Genomic DNA, 26510 nt, shown 5'->3' on the forward strand with positions numbered 1-26510 from the left:
CTATCAGTTGAGCTGATAACGTATCAGCACCTGGCATCTTATCGACCACTTCAAAATGGGATTGCTGCTCAAACAAAGGTACAAAAAGTCGGGGCTAAAAAAAAAAGCGAAGCGCACACAGCGAACACATTTTCCAAACATTCATAAATGGAAACATATTTACTCACTTTTCAAAACAAATCAACAAATCGGTGCTCTTTGTGGTTCAAGTGCCCGGACCCGGACCCGGCTCTGACTGGGGCTCTAGCTCTCTGGCTCTCTGGCCGACTAGGATGGCAGCAGCAGCGTGGCTGGTGTCAAAGTCAGATTCGTAGCCCTTACCCTGAATTGTGGGCCTTTGCCCCGCGCGTGCGTTGCTCCTTTGTCGGCATTTCGACAACAACAGTCACGATTGATTGCCGCACCGATTGACGCTGATTTCTAATTTCCAATTGGTTTTTCAAACACACACACCCACACACGCACACACACACTAGCTCACTCACACTCCTATTATCGCGCGTGATAAGTGGCCCACGTTTCGAGCTGGCATAAGGCAATTATATGACTAAGTAGCTGTAGTTGCTTGGCATGGACAGCTGCCAGTGGACAGCCAGCAGCAGCACGACACAGTGGCTACTGCATGTACTCAAATCACTCCAAATCAGTTCAGTTTCACACCACGATTTCGGTATTTTCCACATAACTCTGTTGCCTTCTAAATGGAACATCAAGTCTATCGACAATTTTGATCACGTACTGCAAATAGATTCGAACTTCCTCGATGGGGTCTTCCCATTAAATTTACTTTCATACAACACCTTCTCTATGACTTATAGCCAGATAAATTTATATATTTTAACAAACTCAAAGTTGAGTCTCTCTAGAGGGCGGCTATGCTCGAGTTGATTGGGTTTAATTGGGAGTAAGTACGCATAAAACATTGTACATATATATGTTTGCCTTTCCACACACACACACTCTCACACAGCCTGACCATTCTGCATTTCATATTTAAAGTCGAACAAAGTTGAACCACATTCTCTAGAGAATAACTCGAACATATCAAATAAATTGCATTGTTCAGGCGCTTACTTCACGTGTTACACTGCTCAACAAAAGTGCGAAAGCATGACAAATTGCCAAGGTAAACTGGGACAGACGAAACGAAACGAAACAAGTTTCGTTTCCAGTCAAGCAATAATTCTCAATCGTTTTAATATAAATCAATGAAACAATAAACCATAAAAACAATAAAATTTCGGAAATTGACTCAGCAGCCAAAGCTCAGCTTAATGAGCTCATGATCTAATGTTACTCTATATATATGCGAAAATTCGGAGAATTATAGCTAGGCACTGTCTGCAAAATGAATTAAGATTTTGCATAAATAAATAATTAACTCTCGAATTATTTGAATAAATTTTCTGTAAATGAATTAAAGGAGGAAAATGATAAATGTTTAGTATGACAACTTTTCTTTTGTGTTAGTCAACATGTTGCATAAATAATATAAGTATTACTTGACTTATCATCAATTATAAAACTAACCAAAAACATTTCTAGAATAATACACCTGCAGATAATAAATAAATCTGAACAAATCCTATATCAAAATATCTATAGATGCAGAGAATTATATGAGCTTATGGCTACTAAAATATTGAATCTCAATTCCTCTTACAGACAATAGGCATATCCAAAAATGTTAATAGCTTACAAGACGACTATACCCTTAAGTCCATTAATGCCAAATCTCAAGCCTCTAGCTTCAATCGAAACTTCTGTCACTCCCTGCGACAATCCTTCTACAAAACGAATATACCCCATTTCGCAGCACATACAAATATAGTCTACCGCATCCCCACAGCTGCAAATGGACTCTGATGATCTAATTACAGGAACAAACTCCAGCAATGTTGACTTAATAAATTGTAGACATTGTCACATGGAGTGCAGTCCGTGTTCTTCGGGAGATTCATGGGCTTGCCACCCAGCTAGTTTGGGCAATTGCGTATTTCGAAATGAAATTCCGTGTCATTCCGTGTAAATCATTTGCAAAATTAAGCGCAAGCGTACGGCGTAGACCCTGGCAATTTATCAAAAATAAATCATTTTCAAAAGTTCCCTGCGCAATGCACTCCAAGTGCGAATTCGCGTATTCAAATGCGTCGAGTCCAAGTCCATAGCCTCAGCCTCAGCCTCTGCCTCTGCCTGTGTCTCCGCCCCCGTCTACGGGTCGACCTATCAAGTGGATACCTGTCGCCAGGGCCGTGATAAATGGCAGATTAGTTTGCAAATTTCAGAGTCGAGAGAAGTGCGACACCACAAAAATTTCCATGTCGAGCGCCCCTCGAGAGTGGGCACATTTATTTATGCGTAACACAGTAATTAGTGATTAAGTTGATGTAATGCGCAGCTCCTGAGTCGTGAGGCGTAAGTAAAAATAAACCAAATAGAATAAATATGAGAGATATACATATATGCGTATACGCCTTCCATTCGAATCTGTCTGTCTTTATTTAGCCCAATCTCCCCGGATGTCGTCCAGGTAATTAGTCTTCACTCTTCCACGAAGCTGTCTACACAAAATGTATCTATTTTAATTTATTTCCCTAATACTTTAGCTGAATAGAGCGCTTAAATTTGATCTATCTATGCTCATATTGTATGCATAACTGTGTGTGGGGCAACATTTACTATCTTAGATTGTTTGGTTCTGCAGGCATTAACTGTAAACATATAAAACTGTTAAAATTAATTCAAATCGATTAAAACAAATTGATGCCACACTCAGCTCCACAGCTGACATCGTTAACTAATTACGAGCAAGTGCAAATGTTTATGCAGTAAAAAATCATTTTTCTCCGCTGACAACAAGTCCTCAATCTCTCTCTCCCTCTCTCTCTCTCCCTCTCTCTCTTTCTCTCTCTCTCTCTCTCAGTTGGCTCAGTTTAAAAGCAATCATTAATTATGTAGACCTGCATTTTAGGCAACTGCCAACTGCCGATTGTCGTCTGTGGACGCGACTCGACTCGACTCGACTCGCTCTCTCTCTCTCTCTCTCTCTCTCTCTCTTTCTCTCTTCATCTTCTGCTCAGCTGCGACATTGCCGCATAGCACTCAAATCATTTGTTCATACACATTAGACACTAACGCACACACACACTCTAGTACTCACAAAGATACTAACATAATTACTTACATAATTACTTACTAGATGTATTTGCATACATAGAACATATATTAACACATATATGAAGATCTTTCAGTTTAGTTTCCCCAATAGTTAAGCATTATAATAATAAATTCAGGAATGTCAAATGAATATTTATTGTTAAGAATGAAATAATAAACATTTAATAAAAATTAAATTTAGATTTCCGTTTAATGAGCTGAAAAACTTAATAATCTTAAAGACAAATTTCAAATGGCATATAAACAAATACACAACTAAAAACAATTACAAGCTGCATCAATCCACCAGATCCAACTCAAACTCCAACTGCAGCTGCAGCTAGGTGCCATAACTCAGAGCTGGAACGAACATGGATCCATTACTGTAGCTGGTGTTGGACAACGCTTAAGTCCGCGATATAAAATGAAGCGAACATTCATAAATTCAATAAATAATTATTGCCTGGGCCCAGGACGTGGGTCAGGACAGTGGACGACGATGGTATCTGTAAGTGGGTGCATGTACCGTTACCGCATCTGACTCTGGCCAGCCGCAAAGTGTGCGTGTGCGTGCGTGTAGGTGTGTGTGTATGTGGGTGTGGGTGTGGGTGTGTATGTATATGCCCCGCATGCTTGGGCCTGCAGTTAATGTTCCTATTTTCCGTAATGCTGCATTGCAAGCCAAAGTCAAAAGCCCACCGGGCGTATGCGCATTTATTAAATGAAAATCGGTCGATGGCATTGCCTTCTTGGCCTGGCCCAGCACGGCGGCACGGCACGGCGACACGGCAGCACGGCGGACAGTTCCAATTTGCAGCTGAATGCAAATTGTATTGTAGTCGAGTTATTGTATAATTGGTGCAATGTTCATCGAGCCAGAGCCGCAGCCAGAGCCGGAGCCAGAGCCGGAGTCAGAGCTGGTGCAGTGGGTAGTTGAGGACTGGGGACTGGGGACTGGGCGACAGTGTTTGTGTCAATAAATTAAAATGAGAATTGATTCGCTTACGCCCGATTTAAGCAACAACAGGCCATTTTATGGCCAGATATGCACTGGGCAGCCATGTAAACAGTCCCGGCCAGACACGGACACACGGAATACCGGGCCATGGGATACAATCTGGTCGATATTGCCGACGTGTCGGTGCATGCGCCGGTGCATGTGCAGCCGCGTGCATTTCGAAACTATTAACAAACAAATTATATGTTGGACCCGCACTTTAAAATCCAATTTCAGCACGCATTACAAGAAAATTCCATTAAACAATGCACTGGACGGCTCAAATACAAAATATATAAAAAGACTTCTTTCTATATATATATATTTTTGTTTATATTGTATAGTATATATATATGTATGTGGAGTGTGAGTCCACGCCCCGGCAAGGCCAGACGCTGTGTCTCCACAAACTAGTATGCACAAGCGAGCGCATTAAGATAAGAGAAATCGTCTAACAAAACGCATAATCTAGAGTTGAATTAAAAATCGGTAACACAATTTAAATTTATATCAAACACACACCGAGACAGAGACGGACAGAGAGCGCAACAAATGATGGGATAGCCTAACGGACTTTAACAAGATAAGACAACTGCCTTGGAGTGCGGGTCCACAACGTCTGGCCGAGTCGTGTCTGTGTGTGTGAGTGTGTATATGTGTGTGGATGCTAAATGTCAGCGGAATAATAAAATTAGCTGTTTTAACGACAATGAAATTGTCCTAGCATAGTCTTCCTCTCCCTCTCTCTCTCACTCTCTCATCATTTTCTGGTTGTTCTGCTTGAGCCGCCTTCACAAGGCAATCGATTGGAAGACCAATCAAACGGCATCGTAAATACTATCTTAGCCATCTGCAACTTTGCAGCCTGCCAGCCTTTTCGAGCCAGGCCAACACAACAAGCAGAGCACCCAAGTGCCATGCCATAAATTCAACAAAGTGACATTTCTTTGTCATGTTAATTAGACCGCCAAGTGGATAACGAAATTTGATAGGGCATCTAAGATACCTGCTCCTCTCCACCAGATCTGAGAGCCACTCACTCACTAGCCGGTTCATAAAATGCTGGCCAAAGGGCCCCAAGGGTCATTTCCAATGAAAAACTTCGACGAAAAACTATCTTTCGATACCACTATATTCGTAGACTTCGTGGCGACGACAACATGAGCATGAGTTTATTTCACTCATTAATATTTATTAGCCCTGCGCTGATTTACATAATACAAAAGACATCAAAATTCAAAACAAAACCAAAATAAGCATTAACACTGCTTTCAAATGGCCACTAACTAAGGTTCTGTAACAATGAAAAGCCCAAGAAAATCTGAAAAACTTCAACAAGGCTAGGCCCTATATCAACCAAGGCTTCTCCTACACTAAATTTCAAAATATTTGTTATATTCATATGAATGCCATAGAGTCTACAGATCCTTAGAATCATATATTGTATACTATTATATCATTTATAACTATGTATAAAATATGTATCCTCAATCAATTTATAATAGTCTTAAATGAATTCAGAGAAATTCCTCTTTTACTACAGCACAGAAGCTTAATTTGATTTTATGAGAATTGCATAGAGGAGCTATAACTTAGCTATATTCAAATTTTTATAGACTTTTCATATACTTTTACCAGTAAAATTGGGCAGCCAATCGATGCTAATGATGCTTCACTGTCATAGCCTAGCCAAGCGATCTCGGCAGAGGCAGGCAGCCAAGACAAGACCTCCAGTGCCTGGTCGCCTAATGGCCATAATTATTTTTACTCATCTTATCAAACCAAAGTTGTCTGAATTCACATTTCCCTCACTCTCTGTACGTGAGTGTGTGTGTGTGTGTGTTTGTTGTGCTTGTCTGTGTGTCCATGTCGATGTCAAAAAGCGCACCACCCGGTTCCGCAAAGGTGGCCATGGGTCCCACATTTTGTAGGCGTCTGACATCGTTGTAAATGAGTATTTTTAGTCGTTCGCTTGGCGTTTAATTCCGTATTTCTTCAATTTCGACTCTAAGGTAGACAGTGAGCAGTTGCACGTGTGGTCATGATTTATGGCCAACAATGTACGTCCATTAGAGAAGGCTTTAGGCCGAGGCGTCCATAAGCAAATACGGTCAAGTAGAAATCTTCATGTTCAGATTTAATTAATGAATCGCCTCAACAGCGGCGCGCCACAGGTTAGGCAAGCTAGAGCCTAAGTACGGTTCGATGATCAATTGAAAGTGACAAAAAGTATCTTAAAATAAGATTTAGTATCTGAACTTGGAGATATCCAACTGATTAGCATCTATAACAAAAAGAGCAGAAAAGAGGAGCTATTAATTTGCTTTAAGTGTCCGCGTTAATGTGTGTCGCGCTTCTATGTAGTTCTCATGAGATAAGTTTTAGTGTAAGAAGACATAGGTATTCCTAAAGACTCTCTCATCATCTACATATCTTAAGCTGCCTTTCTATGCAATTCTCATTCAGTAAACCTTAATGAGTAAAAGAGCCGCCATAAAGCCCAACCTTTCTGCTTTCAAAATGTTCTCTTAAATATTTATACCCACTGTTAGACCTTCGCCGACTCGTTATACAAGCGATCACCCTTCTATGCAATTCTCATGAATTTAAATAAGTGTTACAGACTGTTACACTTTTCTTAAATCTATTATTCTTCTCTTAATATTGTTGGTCTAGCATTATTTACGTAAATTTTCCTTCCTTTTCCGATTGTTATTTTCCAACGTCTTAAGCTTAAGTATATTATCAATTTAATTAGGGGCTCATTCAGCTGCATTGAAACAAGTTTGGTAATATAGTTGGCTTGGCATGTACGCAGTCGTTAGCTAATAACTCAAACACAGTCGTGTGTCGAGTGCAGAGTCGGGGAACGGGTTAAATTAGCATACGGCATCAAGCATACGCCCCGATGTGCGCAGACGCACTGCATGCCCATGCCTCGACGGCAGCAGTTGCCCAGGATATTAATTGTTATAGTTGCGAGATGTGTGTCTGCTTGAATTGTTTCTGAGGCTTTGTGCGTTGCAACGAAATTCTAATCTTGTTGAAAACGTATCTCTTGCCATGCCATGCCGTGCCGTGCCATGCCCGCCGTGCTCTGTCAATGGCAGAGAGCCTGGCATTTCGGCTACACTGACACAAGGATTTCCGTACATGACAAGCAGCAGCAATAATTTATAGAGGCTGCGTAAGCAAGCTGCGTGGATGCTAAGGATGCAACGCACTGCCAGCCAACGACATGAGCACACACCACACACACACGCACACACACACAAAACTAGAGGCCTCTGACAGGCCGGACCTCCTTTTGGTGCCCAAACCCAAGCCCGAACCAAGTCGACTGACTGGCAGTGTCTGTATATTTGTTCTCGTCTTGTTTCACTTAAATGACACTTTGCATTCTTGTAGCATCTTGAATCTTAGGCAGGCCTCGCCAGTGGGTTAGCCTCCCCTTCGGTTGGGCTGGGCTCTGACACAGCCCTTAGACATCGAACGTCTCTCGCCTTTCTTGCCGCATCGTTGGCAACTCCCAACTGCAAACAGAGAGAAAACTCATCTACTGGAATTTCACTTTAATTATTTTCGGCAAATTTGTGTTCTTTGGTATGTTTATAATTGAGTGTGAATAGTCTCGATGAATATGAAAATTTGTGAAAATTTAATAAAACTTCTTCATGTGGTCTTAGCCGAAGCAGCAGCAGTGACTAATTGTTTTAATAGGCACAAGTATTTAAGCAATTTGCTAGCCAAATATCCAAATATACGATATGAATGCAACATATTTTAGAGCACCAACAAGCCAGACGAAATTTGTTTGTTTGAGTAGTTGAAAGGTTTTTATTATTGCGATAAATGTGATAAGGGTTTAGAGCACTTGTGGATCTTTGAGGAAATTTTCTGAAAAGGATATCAAGGATTTCTAACGGGCTTATGTTTTAGTGTTGAATTTCTATTTTATATAAATTTTTCTTGTCACTTAAATTAAACTTAAATTACTTATATTAGCTTAGAAATTAATCCCAGCTTACACTTGAATATATATTGCCTCTCTATGAGGGCGAAGAACGCTGACGTACTTAGTCTATAAATCTCCATCAAGAATATATTGGTGAGGTCACGTCTCCTTCTGTCTCGTATATGCACTTTCATGGTACTGTAATATTCCCCAAGTTAAATTTTCTGTTCAAGAGAAAATACAATTCCAAAAACTTAAAAATCGCAATACTTCTACTCCCAAACCTCTCTCAATTTATTTCCAGAAATCTTTCATATTTGCGATATTAATCTACAAAACTTCACCCAACTCTTATGCTAAGCATCTATCTAAACATATCCACTTTGAACCCTTTAAATATTAGCTCTCTAATATCAAATAGTGCCTAAAACTGTCAATCATAAATAACCACGATTTTCACATGATGTTGAAGGATAGCCCACACACGTTTCGATCGACCAACTGGTCTCTCTATATAAATATATACACAATAGCAATATATATGTATGTGTGTGTGTGTATTTTTTATACGAAACGGGTTGCATGCAGCTGGGAAGTTAATGCGACAAGTTTCCAAATGGGTAACAATTTTCAAAGTGATTAATTCGCCTTGTGGCTGCCAACGTGATTTTGAGCATTGGATTGATTTATTGCCGCGAGACGTTAAGTGGATGCAAGATAAGTTAACTGTCGTATATCCTCGCCGCTGGTGATCGATCCAGAAACAATGCTCAATCCGATTGCCGACCGAAGAGCGCCGGCCGACGACTGCCGCAGTTGCGGTTGCAACAACCAGCTCAGCCCCAAGACGTTGCAGCTACCATGGTTTATGGCCCATAAATGAGATCGCTATACGAAGCGCAGGATCTGGACCTGGCCGGCTCGCTGGCCGACTGGCTGACTGTGGCGATGGCATGTGATGCGATTAATTTAGCCGGCTTACTGATTGGCCGCATTTGTAATGGGAAATTTTATGCCCACTGCAGGTCGTTTAGCATTGTAAAACAACTCGTAAAGCGCACAAGGCTGCATTATGGGAACTATGGGAACGGAACTAATATCCCGCTGATAGCTTAAAACACACAGAGAGGGAGACAGAGAGGGAGAGAGCAGCAGTTGAAGAGGATTACATATAGAAACCGTTTAAGAAATTTGTATTATGGACTGCACGCGGCGTTACGTACCACTTAAAGACTTGCCTATCTATGTAAAGTGTGTCAAACTAAAACCAAATTAATCAGCTCAACTTAGATCGTCATCGTCATCGGCATCGTCGTCATCGTCATCGGCCAAATACGTCGAAATATATCGCAAGTTATTGCCTTCAGCGGCTGTCAATTTCAATTCAAATGACAATTTGTTGCATAATCGAGAGACTGCTGAATGTTAATTTATCAAATGCCGATAGTCGTTACAAATTGTTCGGCTCCCCCCTTCAAAACACCAGCCTCCCCGAACACACACACACACAGAGCGAGAGAGACTCCAAGTTGTAGAGTTTGACAGCAAACGTTTTCTCTGTCGCGTAATTTATCGTGGCTGTGTGCCAAAACCTCGCTTCGCACTACAATAGGGCTTGTGGCTCATTGTATATATGTATGTATGTATGCGCATATACATTAGGGGTATTCCGTTCTGTAAGCCTTCAGAACAGCTGTTCGGGCAATAGCAAAGCTTGGCTTTAAATAGAAAGGAGTTCATACTTGAGTAAATACTTGCCATCAATTTAAGGCCAGCTTTAGCTTTCATCTTCATTTTGCATTTTATGGAATGCCTCCACTCTCGTAAAGCTCATTTGCAAATCCCCAAATGTAGTACACAATGCACATTAAATTGCATTTAAGTAGCTCGCTTTCCACTCTCTATTAGCCCCTCCACTTTTTGCAGCTCGTTTGCATTAATGCGATATATTTTTTTAATGTACATGTCTCTGCTTTTCAGCTCAGCTACAAATGACATTTGGGTACATGGCTCGATGCAATGAATTATAATATGTAATTTATGTTAATTTCACTCTGCAAAAGAAAAACTGCAACGTTGTAAAGGTAATTAGCTGCGATTTCAGTGAAAACTTTTCAGCTAGACTGTAGGACATTTAAAGGCAGCCAGTTCAACTGGCTATGTAGAATGTTATCTATTGGTATTGCATATAATTTCTTATAGACTCAAGATATCTATAAAGTGAGTATGGATTTTCGTACTCTTTGTCGTCATTTTCACTTTGATTAAAAAATAAAAAATAAATAAATAAATAAATACCAAAGGTATACCTTGTAAACCTTATATTTATTTTTATTATCTCTCTCCTCATCAAGACTGTTAAATTCCTTCATCAAAAAGGTTCCATAGGTAAATTGTAAATAGCAACATACGTGAAAATTTTTCTACTTTACCCATTGAAGCTGTCTCTAAAATATTAATGGATTTCTGATAAGTCTTCTAGTCATTTATATCAGTTCAAACAAAAAAGTACCAAAGGTACATTGCAAAAACTTTCAATATATATTTCTGCTCTGTTCAAGTTAACTCTAAAATAAATAAAAATTCCGTTTTCACCAACTTCTAGTTTTACTAAAAATTCTTTTATCTTGAGGAAGCTACAAAAAAAATTATCCAAGGTACATTGTAAACATTTTCTATATTCGATTCCTCAAATAGATTTCTTCAATTTATTCCTCCTTTAGGAAAGCTCCTAATTTCTGGACTATAATCTCATTAGTAGAACTCTCACTTGTACTTCTCATATATTTAGTATATGCCCAGAAAACGCCAGCCATTAATAAAAATGCAATATTTGTTAGGATTACAAAGATTTATTTTATATTGAACGAATTTTAAATTAATTTTTAATATTATGAATTTATAGAGAACTATTGAACTATTATTTATTTGCATTTTCTTTTTTTATCCTTTTTTGTTTTCTTTAAATTTGAAGTCTGTTAAACAATGTAAAATTTATCACAGTTTATAATCTTAATGCTAAGTGTTTAAATGTGCCTGTATACAATTACAATGCGGTTTATAAAAGAAGCTGAACCTATTATAATGCTTACATCAGATATAGTTTAAGACAATGCACGGCTTTTCATTAATAATATATTCATTATTATTATTATTATAGTTATTAAGTTTTAGTACTTTTGGTACTTATGTACCAATGTGGTATATATATTTGTGTATATGCGTGTGTTTATATATATTAACTGTTAAATATTACACAATCAAATTACGTTGTTGCACGAGCCCAGAAATCTGCGGAGATAAATAGACTTCAATGGAAATAGCTGTAACGGTTAAATTTATATCAATTGAAAATCTTACCTAAATTATGTTATATACATGTGTGTGTGTGTGTGCGCTTGTGTGTATATACGATATTGCAAATACATAAGATCTTCAGTCCCACTGTCTAGACGGACGTCAGGCTAGGGGAGATTTATAAATCATTGACTGTACATGCGCATGGACTATTTTGAGTGAGTGTACCTCTTGAAGAGCGGCTTGAACATATTGTCCGCCGTCCGCTGCAGATGGGGCGAGGAGGAGCTGCTGCTGGCGCTGCTGTTGCCGCTGCTGTAGTCGTCCCTGTTGTGGCTGGCAGGGTATTCGTAGTCGTTGAGGCGCGTGGAGAAATTCATGGGATAGCCGCAGCCGGGATTGCTGTAGGCTGCATTACTGCTGCGACAGGTAGCGGTCATAGGGATTTGCGAAGCGGTAGGCAGCAGGCTCAAAGCTCCGCTCAGCACCTTCATATTCGGCGGAGTTTGGGGTGGAGTATCGGGTTGGGCTTCGGGAAACCCCATCGCCATCGCCCGCTGACTCGCTGTGGACTGAGATGGCTGCGACTGACGCACCGCTGGGTAGGGCCCCGATCCCGGCGACTCGGCCAGGCCCAGCCCCAGCCCCAGGCCCAATCTCATGGCCTCGCTCGGACTTGGGTTTGCCGTAGTAGGGATGGTAGGCGTATGTGTGCCGTTGGAGCTGCTGCTGCTGTGCAGGCCACTGGGACTGTACGGGTCTGCACTGTTCGTGCTCGTAGTATGAAGCTGCTGCGTCGTAGCCCCTAGAAAACCCCCGTAGGCCGTGGTATGCGCCCTGACATAGGGCGTGCCGTTGAACAAGTGGCTGCCCATTGCCAGAGGCTGTTGCTCCATCTGCAGCTGCTGCTGCTGCTGTTGCTGCTGCTGCTGTTGGTGCTGGTGCACCTGGGAGGTAGCCATGCCCTGGCCCTCCTGTTGGGACTGCGGATGCAGATGACGCTGCATAGACTGCTGCTGCTGCTGCTGCTGCTGCTGTGGCATCATTTGCCCGGGGCCCATGCATGCCGGTGGCGGGGTCTTGCAGGCAACTGTGTCGGCCAAGCTCCAGATTTTGGGCTTCATAGCTGGAATCGGCACGCCACAGTCCCGGCCTAGCTGGTTTTTTGGATCGCTATGCTCGCTGTGCTTGCTGGCCATGCCCAGGCCGCCCTCACCCGCATGGAAGGCAGCCGGCAGCACCGTCTGTTGCGGCTGATAGTAGGCGGGATGCTGATGGTGATGATGATACGGATTATACGCAGCCGGATGACTGCTTCCGCTGCCGCCATGATAGCCACCCGATGGATAGCCGAAGCCAGCACGCAAAATGTTCGCCTGGCCCAGACTCTTTTGGTCCTCGTCGATGAGGTCCTCCTCATCCTTGGCCACATCTGCAAAGGGGAGAGAGAGGGAAAGAAAAGCAAAGCTCAGCTACAATTGCCTGGAATACCTGTGCAATCGACTACCTTTGGCCAAGCTGCCGCCATGCGAGTCCTTGGTGGACTCCACATCATCCTTGTCCTTCTCATCATCCGACACGAGCGCATCGTCATCGTCATCCGTGCGATTCTTTGGCTCCCAGGTCATCTTGTTCTCCTTCTTGAGGCGACGACGCGCGTTCGCAAACCAAGTCGAGACCTGAGTCAGCGTCATCTTTGTGATGATCGCCAGCATGATCTTCTCGCCCTTGGTGGGATATGGATTCTTCTTGTGCTCGTTCAGCCACGCCTTCAGCGTGGCCGTCGATTCGCGTGTGGCATTCTTCCGGCGTGCAGCCAAATCGTAGCTCGCGCCATAGCTGATAGAGGGAGTGAAAGAGAGAGAGAGAGAGAAACTGGTTAGTGTAATGGTCAAGGCATGTATTTTTTTCTATTACACTGCGCTACAGCGAGCAAACATGAAAATTCATTAAAAATGCGAACAATTTAAATTGATGCTTTCATATGCAGAGCTAGAGCTCTGTACCACCCACAGATGCCACACCTCCAGTGTAGTACAACGTCAAAATATTGTAAAACATAGTTGTGAAACAGCGCACAGCAGCAACAACAACAACAGCAACAATGAGAACAACACTCAACAATAACGAGGACGACAACGCCATAAGCGTATGGTCAACTTTTTGGGTTTGGGTATGCATCTGGGAAACCGAGTCGGATGCAGAAGCTAGAGCAGGAGCAGGAGCAGGAGTAGGAGCGAGAGCAGCAGCAGCAGCAGCAGTAACAGGAGCTGGAGTTACTAGTCCCAGCCGAGCCGAGCCGGAGCCCAGTTATTGCGTTTGCATTTTTATCCAGCTCGCCTTCACCCACATCTGCCCTGGTCCAAAGCTCTGCTAGCTAAATTAAGCCACCCCCAGCCATGCGTATATCCAGCTGCAACTCATCTGTGCAACAGCTCCCCAGAGAGCCGACAGCAGTTTCTTTTTTTCCCCCTTTCTCCCTTTCAAACTTTTTTTTTTTTTTTTTTTAATTTTTCATGGGATTTTTATGGTGCCGCAGAATCAACAGTTTGTGCGGTGAATTTTACAACAAGATAAAGAAGGAAACTGTGCTGCCAGCATCGGAAGCTGCTGTGGACTCGTTGGTGTCGTTGTCCTGCCCCCATTTCCATCCAGCGCATCCTTTACTGGTTTTCGCATTTATATTCTCGTTTTTTCCTTTTGCGGTAAGCTGAATCTAACAAAAAACCAACAACAACAAAACAAAAAGAAGAAACGCGTCGTGGCTGAAGAAATGTGCACGATTTTTATGCAGCGTCGAAGTTGATGTTTGAGTTTTTGCTATTATTGTCTGGCACAAGGACGTTGGGCACTCACAAATTTGTTCGCTCACAGTGCGGCTCGTAAGTAAGTTGCCCGTCAGCTCGTCTGCCTGCCTGCCCGCCCCAATCTAAAGTCTGCGAAAAGGATGTAAATGCTGGCGCTTAAAGCTATCGATTTGCCAAACTTAACCAAAGAGACAAATTCAATCCTATTAAATTTTGTTAAAAAGCTTTTGTAAAAGTTTCGCAACTATGTAAAAAGGATAATGCATTTTGAGGGCGAGGTAAATCTGCTTTGTTAATGGTTAGAGAAATATACATATATTGAGTGTGATATAGTGTATGTCTGTTTAAGCTTATGCCTCAATGATATTAACAACTCTCTCAACATCGCTTTATCATAGCTTGCATTAGAAAAGTTCTCAAGAATTAAAGATGATGCATTATTTTCCTAAGCAATTTATAGTCAAATTATATTAGGAGTTTCTGATAATAAGATTGATGATATATAATAATGATGAAAAGTATTATAGGAATTTTTTCAGCGTCCTGAAACTCTTATGTTATAAGTTCTATTAGCACCGCTTTCTTTTTCACAAAGAATTATAGATTCTGGATAGCAATATTCGATGTATCCATATATAGACATGATCTGTGGTCTATTCATACATTATTCAGCTTCAGAAGTCAACAGATTAGCTTTATTATGTAAATGATTTTAGCTACACAAAAAACGGCTATTCGTAGCTATTGAGCTTTGATGAATTCTGTTTCAAATAAAATAACATATAGCAGGTCCACTGCGAGCTTTATATGTCTAGCAGACTAAGTCCAGAATAGAATTGTTAAAACACGAAAAAAAATGTAAGAAATCAAATTAACGCGCAATAAAAATAAAGAAATTAGCAAAAACAAATGGCTGAAAGGTGGAATGTGAAATGTGGCGCTATCCGTAATATACCTATATATATGCTATATATACTATGCGATACCATGCTATACTATATCATACAAGTAAACACCATGTTTATATATATGCGACCCATAAAGACTTCCAACAAATCTGGAATATTATAATCGGCTTTCGACAACAAAACGAACAAGCATGCTAAATATAGCTTGCGCACCTGTGCAAGGTATTTAATAGTCGTTGTAAAGTTTTTGTTTTATTATTTCATTTTTTTCTTGTTATTTGTTGTATTCATGTTGTTTTTATTGCATTTGCAATTTGCTTAAGCATCTTATGAACGTTAAAAACAAATGTTACGATTTCTGTAATTTGGTGCACGAAAGCTGAGCAAGCGAACATCGCAGTTGGCGATTAGTTCCCGCCGTATTATTATCGCGTAGGCTGACCGTAACCGGCGGATGCAGCCGCATGCAGGCGAGTGTGTGTGTGTGTGTGTGTGCGTGTGTATTTGTGTTTGTTTAGTGCGCTTTTGTTCTCTAATGTTTTACAATTTGACGAGCACAAGCGTTCATTTGTTGCTAATTGCCACGCATTCTATTTTTGCACTGAATGGGTGTATGCATGTGTGCGTGCTAGTGTGTGTGTGTGTGTGTGTGTTTGCTTGTGGCTGGCTTTTAAGCCAGAGTCTGCGAGCTCGGCCGCTGCCCATAATCTTGTTAACAAATCGAATTCTTGTTCACACACAAACAAAAACCAAAACACACAAAAAAAAACACAAAAAAAAACAATAACAGCCACGTCGCCAACGTTTTTTTCTAATAAATATATATCTAAAATATAATTTGTATGTATATGTATGCGTTTGTGTGTATGTGTACATGCAATTTAATTTTAGTTGGCAATTATAATTACATGTTGTTGTTGTTGTTGTTGTTATTATTATCTGTGAGTAGCAATTTACAGCAATGAACACACATTTTAAACAAATAATGCCAGGCACGACAAGTGACATTGGCTCCAAATGGACGCGCGGCAGAGCACTTTGTGCCCAACCACCCACACACAGACGCACGCACTCACTCACTCTCTCCATTAATCTCTCCCTCTCTCTCTCTCTCTCGCTCTTTGGCCACAGCCCGTTCTTCTTTTAAATGTCTGTCAAACGTGTGCACTCTCGCTCAATATGGCGGCCAACATGGCGTTCATTTACTCACACCTAGCGCTGCCTTCACTCAGCCAGAGTCAGAGCCAGAGCCAGAGCCAGAGCCGTAGCCATAGTCAAAGCCCAGACCCGGTCCCCAGTCTCAGCCTCAGCCAAAGTCAGAGTCTCAGTTGCAGTCGCCGTCGCCGTCGCCGTCGCAGTCGACGTCTCATACCCTGTTGCAGCTCAGCTTTCATGAGCTTTACGCACGCAACGTTCGTGGGGCAAGCGCGACGGCAGTTGCAGTTGCAGTTGCAGTTGCATGTCCGTTGACTGTCCGCTGCAACGTATCAGTGTCAATATTCTGCTGCTGCCGCTGCTGCTGGTGCGTGTGCCTTACACACACTTATATATATACATATACCCACACACACACACACACACACACACACACAGCTCACTGTGGCGTGCAATTAACTGCGATTATTTTCGCCGCAATCATAAATAAATAATTTCGCGCGCTCTAGCAATTTTCACAATTCAAATTTTATTATCGCCTCTGTCTGGCTGGCTGGCTGGCTGGCTAGCTGGCTGGCCAGACTCTGTCCCTGTCCCTCTCCCTCACCCTGTCCCTGGCCCTGGCCCTTTCGCTGTCTGTCCCCAGCGACGCGCAATTAAATTCAAATCAATTTGAAGTACTCGCAAATATATTTAACAATTAATTATGGGCGCACAATTGCTTTTGATTTGCCCCAGCTCTAGCAGCCCGCACAATCATTTATATAACACATATGTATATCTATGTGCATATATGGTAAACAGTTCCATAACTTACCCATATGCCGACATGGGATCGTAGGAGTAATAGCCCGTTGTGGGCTGCAGTCCAGCCGAGGTCCAGGCGCCCATTTCAGTGCCAGGTGCCGAGTCCTTTAAGCCATAGGGATTGCTCTGCAATGATTGATGCAAAGGATGAATTATGCTGATTTGATTGAATAGAATGCATATTTTAAATAATAGAAGTTAGCTTCAGTTGCATTTTAATATATTCAGTTAATCAAGTATTGATTGATGGCAGTCATTTAACTAGAGTGAAATCAAAGAATTAAATGTATATTCTTCTTCTATATTCTATTCTTAATTCAATCAAAAATCTCCTACCCAAATTTCAGATGGTTTACCCTTTCGAGCTATAAATCACTGCTTCAATCAATTTTTTAATTGATTGAAGTTATATGCACAACTTACGCTCTTTCTTCTACTTCTAAATGCCCAAACATCCCATGAATTATTTAATTTTTCTTTTTCCATAGAGAAGCTACTGCCCAAATGGAAACTGGTTAGCCCCAACCCCTAATTAAAGCTCGTACATCATGGCTTCAATCAATTGCTTGACTGATTGTAATCACTGCATACATATAAACATTTGCTAAATACAGTTAAGACAACAAAATTACAAAACAAAATTTAATTCGAATTATTTATTTTTTAAATTTTGTTTGTCTTTTGTCTATTCGACCTTAGACATAAGGCATAGGAGCTACGAACAAAATGATTTTCCCACAGTATCCACAAAAAAGTTGACGATTTTGTTAACATGGAATTTATAATTTGGCAACATATTTTGCCATGAAACAAGCGTGCGCTGACGTTGACCATATTTTATAGCCAGACAGTATGATGTGTATCCAAAAACATAATTTAGACCAACAACTCAAACAGAAACAGAAACAGAGATAGAAACCGAAACAGAAATCGACAAAAATAAGCTGGAACTGCGATTATTGTCGTTATGGGGTTCGAACACTCTTAATTTTAATATTGGAAGCGTATGGCCGCCATATGACCTTATAGATGGCTTATTTTTTTTTTTTTTTTTTTTTGGCGATTTATGAGCGACAACTATTGGTCACAGATCCATAGATCGGGGGCCAGATGGGCAGCTGAGCCCGTTGGGTTGGGAGTCTAGCGGCGAATCTGGTTGGCCGAGCCGACTTGACTTTTGTTTAGCCTCTTGATTTATGAAATGGCATTAACATTTTTAATTGCTTGACATCATGTATGCCATTGTTTATTAATTTTTTAACTCACCTTTTGCCGACGCCGACGCCGATGCCGACAGAGTGACAAATATATTTATCGAAATGTCATTCGATCGAAATATATATATTTATATAAATATATAAATGAGTTGGAAAACAGGGAAACAGGTATCGGATATGATATCGTTGACTCTCTATCTACATGCCCTGCGCGTTTCATATCAAACGAAGGCCGACCAAAAAACATGAACTCTGATTTACGAGATTGTCTGCCAGCTGCCTCGGCTCATTGCCTCTGCTCACTGTATTGTGTGAGCAACAGTTAAATGTCAGGAGATCTTTCACACTCCGTACTATCTATGAGTAGAACCAATTTCTAACTGCCCCGCCCTCCCACCGCTCGCCTCCTGCCTGAGGCGGTGGCCTCCCTCGACTTCTTATCGCGCGCTGAATGTGCGAACGCGCAGCCAATGATATTTTCTTAATTAAAAGAGGACTCGGATAAGAGCGCAACCAGCGCTCAGGTGCATATGCCAGGTGACAGCAAGGCAAAGGCAAAGGCAAAGGCAGAGGCAGAGACAAGAGAGCAGAAAGGGGAACGGCCACGATTCACTTTGAATTTCCTGTTCTTGTAAATAACAATTTAACATGACACATTGGTAGCTGCTTATTTGGTATCACGCAGAAGACTTCTCCCTTGCGCACTCAGTTTCTCACTTTTTACTTAACTCGTTTTTTCTCTTTCAAGGGGGGGGAGAATTACATAAAAGTCTTGTTTGGGGATTATTAAGTTAACAATTGGGCCAACGTATGGGTATGTCTGGAGACTGAAATTTCAAAGAATTTCAGTTTACAAACAGAAGTTTACTGGAAATTGAAAGAAAGAGAAACTCTAACCCCAAAGTTTTTGTACATTAATGTAACTAAATAGTTGACTATAATATATGGAATATATATGTATCTAAGTATATATGAAACCAGCTTGAACTTACATTGATAAAAGCTTACAGACTATGCAAACTCAATTTAAAGAAATTCTTCATCTACAACCTTCCTAGTCGTAACTAAATCCGAAATAACAAAAGACTTTCAGCCAATGCTTCGAATGAAATTTATGTTCAAAATGAAAAGCCCTCTTCCGAATGGAAAACCCTTTTCAATATTCACGTTTGATTTTCAATAAAGTAAACAATATTAAAATCTATATAGTTCTCGGCATTATTTAGAGACGGCGAGCTAACTGATTGGCCTATTAATTGGTAGCTTGTAGTTCGCTACAAAGGCCAAATATTTATGTTGTTTGTTTGTGCTGTCCACAGCTGAATGTGCATGCCTGTCTACAGCTACAGCTCGAGCTCCAGCTCCAGCTCCAGCTCCCTCTTGAAGCTCGAGTATGTCATCTAGTATGTCATTTAAAACTGTGTGCATGTTGGCCGTGTACATTTCTGTGGTCACTTAGAAAATACAAAGGGCACACACACACACACACACACAAACACACATACATACCAACACACTCTCTCATGTGAATGAGATGCATACAAAAGCATAAGCTCGATTAGCCCACACATACAAATGCATGGCGAGCTTCATCTGGGAGTGTAATTGAGGCCATGGGGCAATATGTTTTGTTTCCAATGATTTTGCCTTTCGTTGCGCAAAGTATCGAATATCACAATGGTAGTCAGCACAAGAGAAAGAGACAGCCACAGCAACAGAGAGACAGAGCCATAGAGTGGAAGAGAGGGAGCGGGAAAGGGAGAGAGGAATAAGCTCCGATACAAGCTGTAGCAGCGACTAAATGAGGTTTGACTGAGCTTCAGTCAGCCATAATGATAATTCGATTTACTCGACTACATTGACAAGCCGTTGTCCCTATATATACCCTTTCCCTTGAACTCGAACTGCGACTCGTCTACGTCCATGGCCCGACTGCTTTGTTTGAGCTCTTTGGCAACGTCTGCCCGCTGACTACACAATTAAAGTCATATGTGGAGATAATCCATTTAGCCGTCTTGGCTTTCACTTACCAGCGGCGAGTAGAAGGCGGAGCTGTCTACGCCGATGCTCTGGTAGGGGTTCTGATCCGTCGATGGATATGGCGAGCCATAGACCCCGACGCTGGCCGCCGGCAGGCGCGAATAGCTGGATAGCGCCAGCCGTGCTGAGTCGTACTGACAGGAGCAGACCGTCTGGCCAGAGACCGGATCGGTCATAATGGGACGGCCGTTCTCGCAGCAGGAGCTGCCCGTTGTAGGCGTTGTGCCCACAGCGCTGCTGTCCAGGGAGCCACCGGTGATCGCATCGGGGCCAGCGACAGCGCCAGCCACAGCTGATCCCGTGGCCGCATTTGAGTTCTGCGAAAGCGCATCGGGACTTAGAGCGCCCGTTGAGGCATCGCCTCCTCCTCCTCCTCCTCCTCCTCCTCCAGCTCCAGTGCCAGACCCAGGACCACCGCCTCCGCCTCCGCCACCACCACCCGACTGCTGCTGGCTCGCCTGGCAGTCGGCACCACCCGTGGGGCTCAGAGCCGGCGCGTTTGTCATCACCAATGAAGATGCATTCACGTTCGCCGAGACATCTTCAGGTGTCTGCGTCACATTCGGCGGCAGGAGCTGCAAAATACCAAAAACAAAAAAACAGAGATTGCAAACATTGAGACGATTGACTGTGAGCATTGCAGAGCATGTGTGTGGAGACGTGCGTCCCATTATCTTTGCACCACTTAGTGTCAAGCGGGCAAGCGAGCGGCTAAAGACTTCATTTAAAGTGGAAAAATTGTCACCCTCTTTAGATTCCCAATCTGATTCAGATGCATTAACAGATGTCCCAACTACCTGCTTAGATAATATTAATATAAACAACAGACTCAATTCACCCGCTTATCAACTACTTATGCGTGTCGAGTCGCCTTCAGCTGTTGTCCAGCTATCTTCTGCTGGCCACTGGTTTACATAATTAATGAATGTTTATCAAAGCCATTCCAACTTCATTCTCAATTCCAAACACAAATAGAAAACGCATTCAGATAAGCACCAAAGTCGTCAAAGACACTCGACTGACTGAACAGCCCATTCTAAGCAGCTCAGCGGAGACCTAAGTGGTTTCTGTTAACTCCAGCCACTTGAACGTTATCGCCATATCGCTTTCAGTTCAATTATTATAATTAAAAATATTAATTTTTTTGACATTTCCATGGATTACTATCAATATAACATATATTTGTTCTTGAACTAAAGAACATGCTGAACAAGTTTTAATTATGAGAGAAATATTACAGAATATAGGAGAGATATTCCATATTCTATGTTCTATATTCTATATGCTATATTCTATATTCTATATGCTATATTCTATATAATATATTCTATATTCTATATTCTATATTCTATATTCTATATTCTATATTCTATATTCTATATTCTATATTCTATATTCTATATTCTATATTCTATATTCTATATTCTATATTCTATATTCTATATTCTATATTCTATATTCTATATTCTATATTCTATATTCTATATTCTATATTCTATATTCTATATTCTATATTCTATATTCTATATTCTATATTCTATATTCTATATTCTATATTCTATATCCTATATTCTATATTCTATATTCTATATTATATATTCTATATTCTATATTTTATATTCTACATTCTATAGTCTATATTCTACATTCTATATATCTCTTCACTTCTTGGAAGGGGACATTCCAATATGATTCGATTGGCTAATGGCTAATAAGAAATTGGCAATTCAGATACCAAACCAGTTCAGCTCGAAACCAGTTACTAATCCTACTATATACACTAAGCTGCATAGTTATGTCAAGAATTATTCCATGAAATTTCATTGGAGAACGAGTTAGGATACTCTTACTCCAATAAACGCTTCCTCGAATACTTTTTGTTCTTCAACTACCTGACGAGAAGGCAATACCAGATCGGCTATTTACATATGTTCCCAGACCACTTGATGAATAGACATGATGTGGTCCACCTCAGCGAATTGCAGCAGGGCTCATAAATATGGATGGACGTATAATGAACGTGCTGGAACGTGTTGACTGAGCAGGAGGAGGAATCGAGGAAAGTAAGGAGGGCCGGTCGTAAGTTTAATTTGAAAAATCGACAGAAGGCCCCATTACACGATCGCACGATAACATATTGTAAGCGAATATGGTGTTAACACACAATCAGCGCCAGGGGCGATGCGCTACAGTACAGAAGCTGCAATTGTGGCTGAGTGATCTTATAATCCTGCAACCGATTAATCTGTCCGCCATGTTTGCCACATCGATGGCCGCCCATTGACGTATTGCTGTAACGTCGGCTACATCAATTACCCCAACGCAATCGATTTAAAGTGCAGCAGCAGGAGTAGCAGCAGCAGCAGGAGTAGCAGGAGTAGCAGGAGTAGCAGCAGCAGCTTGATGATGTTCACCATCTTGAAGCGTTACGCCAATGGCATGCGCCAGTCGCTTGGCCATGGCAATTAATATGCAAAATGCGAGCCAAGCCCTGGAACCCAGACCCCAGACCCCAAACCCCAGACACAGACCCAAAGACCAGACAGCTCCGTTCAAGATGCCAGAAATCAATGAGGGTGTGGCAGGCAACGCTTGCAGGCCAAAACACCGAAGATGAAGAAGATGGGGCAGCTGTACACATCGAAATGCTTCTGAAAATTGCCGCGGGACAATCTGCGAAACGAGGCGAGCTTCAACATTTTGCCAGAGTGTTTTCGCAATATGCCGATAAACCTATAATTAACTCGAAATACTTTGCTGATGGACAGCTACAAATTGATCGAATGCCGTCCAGCGACTATCAGACTAGCCCAAAGGTCAGATACGACGTGCATACACACACATACACACACACTGCCTGCTGCCGACTTCGGCTGGCTTACAGCTCCCGTCGTCGTTGTGGCCAAAGTCATAATTATCCTGGAATCATTAACATAATCTGTCGATTGTCTGCGATACGTGAACGGGCCGTGGCTGGGGCACTGAGGCCTAATTTTATAAGTATAGAGTCAAGGTAAGGTAAGCTACATGAAATAGATTTCATCCTGATTTCATAAATTAATAGAAAATATTGTTGTTGCCAGCGAGCGAGATGAAATTGTGACTCAGCCAACGGAGCCAGAGCGGCGAGGTCGAGGCGAGGCGAGGTCTGTCCGCATGTATCAAAGAACAACCATTAATCAAATTTCAACAAATGATTGATTCAATGTTATTTTTTTTATGTCGCGCTTTTTAATTAGTGAAAAATACGGACAAAAAACCAAATGTGAATAAAACAGAAAGAGAGGGGCGAAGCAAAAAATTGGCAAAGACGATGATGGAGCGGAGCAAAGGACATTCGGGCCAATCCACTGGCCAGTTCCCAGGCAGACAGCGGGCGCTCTCTCACACACGGAATATATGAGAATTATGACAACTGATCTGATAGGCGACACCATATAGGGACTTCTATGCGAATGGGCAGATTCCGCATGCATTATGCATGAGTGCAGCGCATCCAATGGGCAGCAAGTTGACTGCGTAAAAAGGAAGCTGCAGCCGGAGCTGGAGCTGGAGCTGAAGCTGTGGTCGGGGCTGTCGCTGCTGCTCGAAGGAAGCGCCAGCTGAGACCCACTCCGTTGTGGACATGGACATGGACAACAACGACTCGCAGACCCCGTTCGCTCTGTCTCTCTCCCTCTCTCTCTCTCTATCTCTCTCTTTCGCGCGCGCGCACGCGGGCTGCCTGATCTGATAAGATCTCGGCGCGGCCTTGCTGCGCGGCCCATGTGTGTGCACTACCAATTTCTGTGAATCGCAAACTGCGCACAGAGCTCAATGATCTAATCTCGACTGTTGCATCTGCTGCTGCGTCTCCAGTGCGAGGCCAGTTTGCCTGCCTGCCTACCTGACTGCTCCTCCTCCACCTCTGCCACCGCCGCCGCCGCGGCCGCCACCTCCTCCCAATTCTCCCACTCCTGCACTTCCGCAGATAACCAAGTTGATAGTGGAACTGCAAGCGCCACATGATGCGAAAGCCCGGCTCCACTCGGTAGCTACGAGCAATGGGAATGCAGCGCAATGTAAAGTAGATCACATCGTCGAGGCCCGCTTGTCGTCGAGTCGGTCGGCCGATCTGTCTGTCGATCGTTTGGCTCCGGCCACTCGATCGATGTTCGCCCGCCCGTCTGATGTCGGACCTCCGGTAGCCGCCACTGATGCCACTATCGGTGTGGCTGCATCTGTGCTGGGCCTCCTGCCTCCAGCTTCTGCCTCTGCCTCTGCATCTGCAGCATCTTCTCTGCTCTCATTGACTGCCTGCTCACGTACTCGTGAGCGCATGCGCAGGCGCATTCCCAGAGCCTGCTCTGAGCTGTCACTTTACGGTTATAAATTTTATGATTTACGATCGTTGCAATTGAATTTTATTGACTTTTCAACAGTTTCACATGCTCAACGCACTGACCACAGCGCCTGTGCGTGTGCGAGAGAGTGCAGCTGAGTGTGTGTGTGTGTGTGTGTGTGAGAAGATGCGTGTGAATGTATGGGAGTCTACATCGGCTTGCCACCTCCCACTCTCACCTGGCCCCCTTTTGATTAAGTTCCTAGAAACTACGGCACTTGACGTAGAAGGAAGTATTCTCTGAGAAAGAATCCTAACTATTAGAGTAGAAGATCATGGAAGAGAAGATCATTTTGGATCATATTTTAGGGCAATAGTAATATCCACAGCTGAAGTTTATCTCTCAGTAAAACTTTGAAATATCATTAGATGAAATGTCTTCTACCAACTAGTTGTTCTTACATATAATACATAGCCTATCATACTTTTACTACTAATTTTTTCTGATATTACTATGGGAGCACAATGAACGGGTTGTGAGTAGAGTATTGTATAGAAGTTTGCATAAATTTCTATTTAAGCTGAATATATGAAAGTTCTAAAGAAAATGCCTGAAGTATTTAGTTTATAGAAATTATAAAATAAAAAACATTTAGAAACCTACAAATTTTAAAAAGTGTTGACAATATCTATGAAAACCCATCGACACCCTAACTTGTGCACTTCAAATAGGGTTTAGCTTCTTAAGATCATAAAAGCTTATCACAGCGCCTTAAGAGCCTGTTATATCCCCTTCTTAATACATGTCCAAATACTTTTTCTGCTAAACTGAAAGACATTGCTTAAAGACAACAATATATCTAAACTACTTCACCCCAAGTGTTGCCCACCCATTGTTATGATGAGCTGCTTTAATTATTATTTAGTTCATTTTTCGATTCAACAAATTTGTTAACCCACCTGTGAGGCCGACGGAAAACCGCCGTATCCAAATTGTGTATAGGCGGCCATTGCCAAAGAGCAGCTCAAGTTGAAGCTTCGTTAAGATTTGTATTCGTTTATTGAGTTGTTTTGTTTTATTATTATGTTGTTTATAATTATTGGTATTAAACTTAATTGTTTATGTAGATAGCACTGCTGTTGTCTTTGCGCATCAATTCGTGCTTCAGTTCACCTCTTCGAGTTAGCTGTTCAATGTGACAATTTTACCGTTGGTTAACACACGCATAAACAAAATTCTAAACACGAGACTCAGTTGAACACAATGAAGGTGCGGGCGGGCGAGCGACCGAGCGACAGACCAGAATCAACATTGGGATTATTGAGCGTAGCAGCGACTGGCGACGACGACGACGACGACAACAATACCGACATAAACATAACCATAACAATTGCAACGCTTATCCGCACACAGACACAGACAGACGCACGGCTACACACGGCTACAGCTACAGCTACAGCTACTGCTACAGATACAGATGAACAGCCACTGGCACAGATACAGATACAAATTTCAGCTGCACGCAAACGCAAAACGCATACGCAAAAAACGAAACGGAGTCAGCGACAGCGACAGCGACGGCGACGGTGACAGCGACGGTAGCGCGCTCCAGATGTTCACCTATGTACGTTCGAACACGAACTGGTTGCGGATGGTTACTCACAACCGGCACGAGAGCTAATACGAATGCCGTTGCTCTGCGACTCAGTTCGCATTCCGTTGCAATCTCGTTGTGCAGGGCCAGAGCGAGACGACGCTATACTCTCTCAGTGGCGCACTCCAACTAGAATGGAAATGCTGCTTAGGCCGACGTTGGAAGTGTGCGGCGACGCCCTCTGAGCTTTGCTAC

General features: G+C 42.3%; 1 protein-coding gene across 2 annotated transcripts; it reads right to left on the bottom strand.

Moving 5' to 3' along the window:
* Window positions 1-11018: 11018 nt before the first annotated feature.
* LOC6581939 (homeobox protein araucan) lies at window positions 11019-26308 on the bottom strand. 2 transcript variants are annotated; one of them, XM_002007616.4, is made up of 7 exons: window positions 25621-26308; window positions 20330-20914; window positions 17093-17208; window positions 12913-13244; window positions 11634-12837; window positions 11469-11572; window positions 11019-11399 (listed from the first exon to the last, which is right to left on the bottom strand). In XM_002007616.4, exons 1-6 carry the CDS (start codon window positions 25669-25671, stop codon window positions 11557-11559), a joined length of 2304 nt encoding a protein of 767 aa, XP_002007652.2. In that variant the 5' UTR covers window positions 25672-26308; the 3' UTR covers window positions 11019-11399; window positions 11469-11556. The 2 variants fall into 2 exon arrangements, with proteins under 2 accessions (XP_002007652.2, XP_043865827.1); XM_044009892.1 differs by lacking the exon at window positions 20330-20914 and having other exon boundaries at window positions 11020-11399; window positions 25621-26307.
* Between the last annotated feature and the right edge of the window lie 202 nt (window positions 26309-26510).

Source organism: Drosophila mojavensis, unplaced genomic scaffold (genome assembly GCF_018153725.1).
Source record: "Drosophila mojavensis isolate 15081-1352.22 unplaced genomic scaffold, ASM1815372v1 contig_74, whole genome shotgun sequence".
NCBI classification, from domain to species: domain Eukaryota; kingdom Metazoa; phylum Arthropoda; class Insecta; order Diptera; family Drosophilidae; genus Drosophila; species Drosophila mojavensis.

What these genes read in the sequence shown, in the direction of transcription:
- LOC6581939 (XM_002007616.4), bottom strand. Translation starts at nt 25,671, where the DNA reads ATGGCCGCCTATACACAATTTGGATACGGCGGTTTTCCGTCGGCCTCA. An exon ending in GTTTTCCGTCGGCCTCACAG is followed by an intron (nt 20,915 to 25,620) that starts GTGGGTTAACAA and finishes GGTATTTTGCAG; the next exon opens with CTCCTGCCGCCGAATGTGAC. An exon ending in GATCCCATGTCGGCATATGG is followed by an intron (nt 13,245 to 17,092) that starts GTAAGTTATGGA and finishes TCCCTCTATCAG; the next exon opens with CTATGGCGCGAGCTACGATT.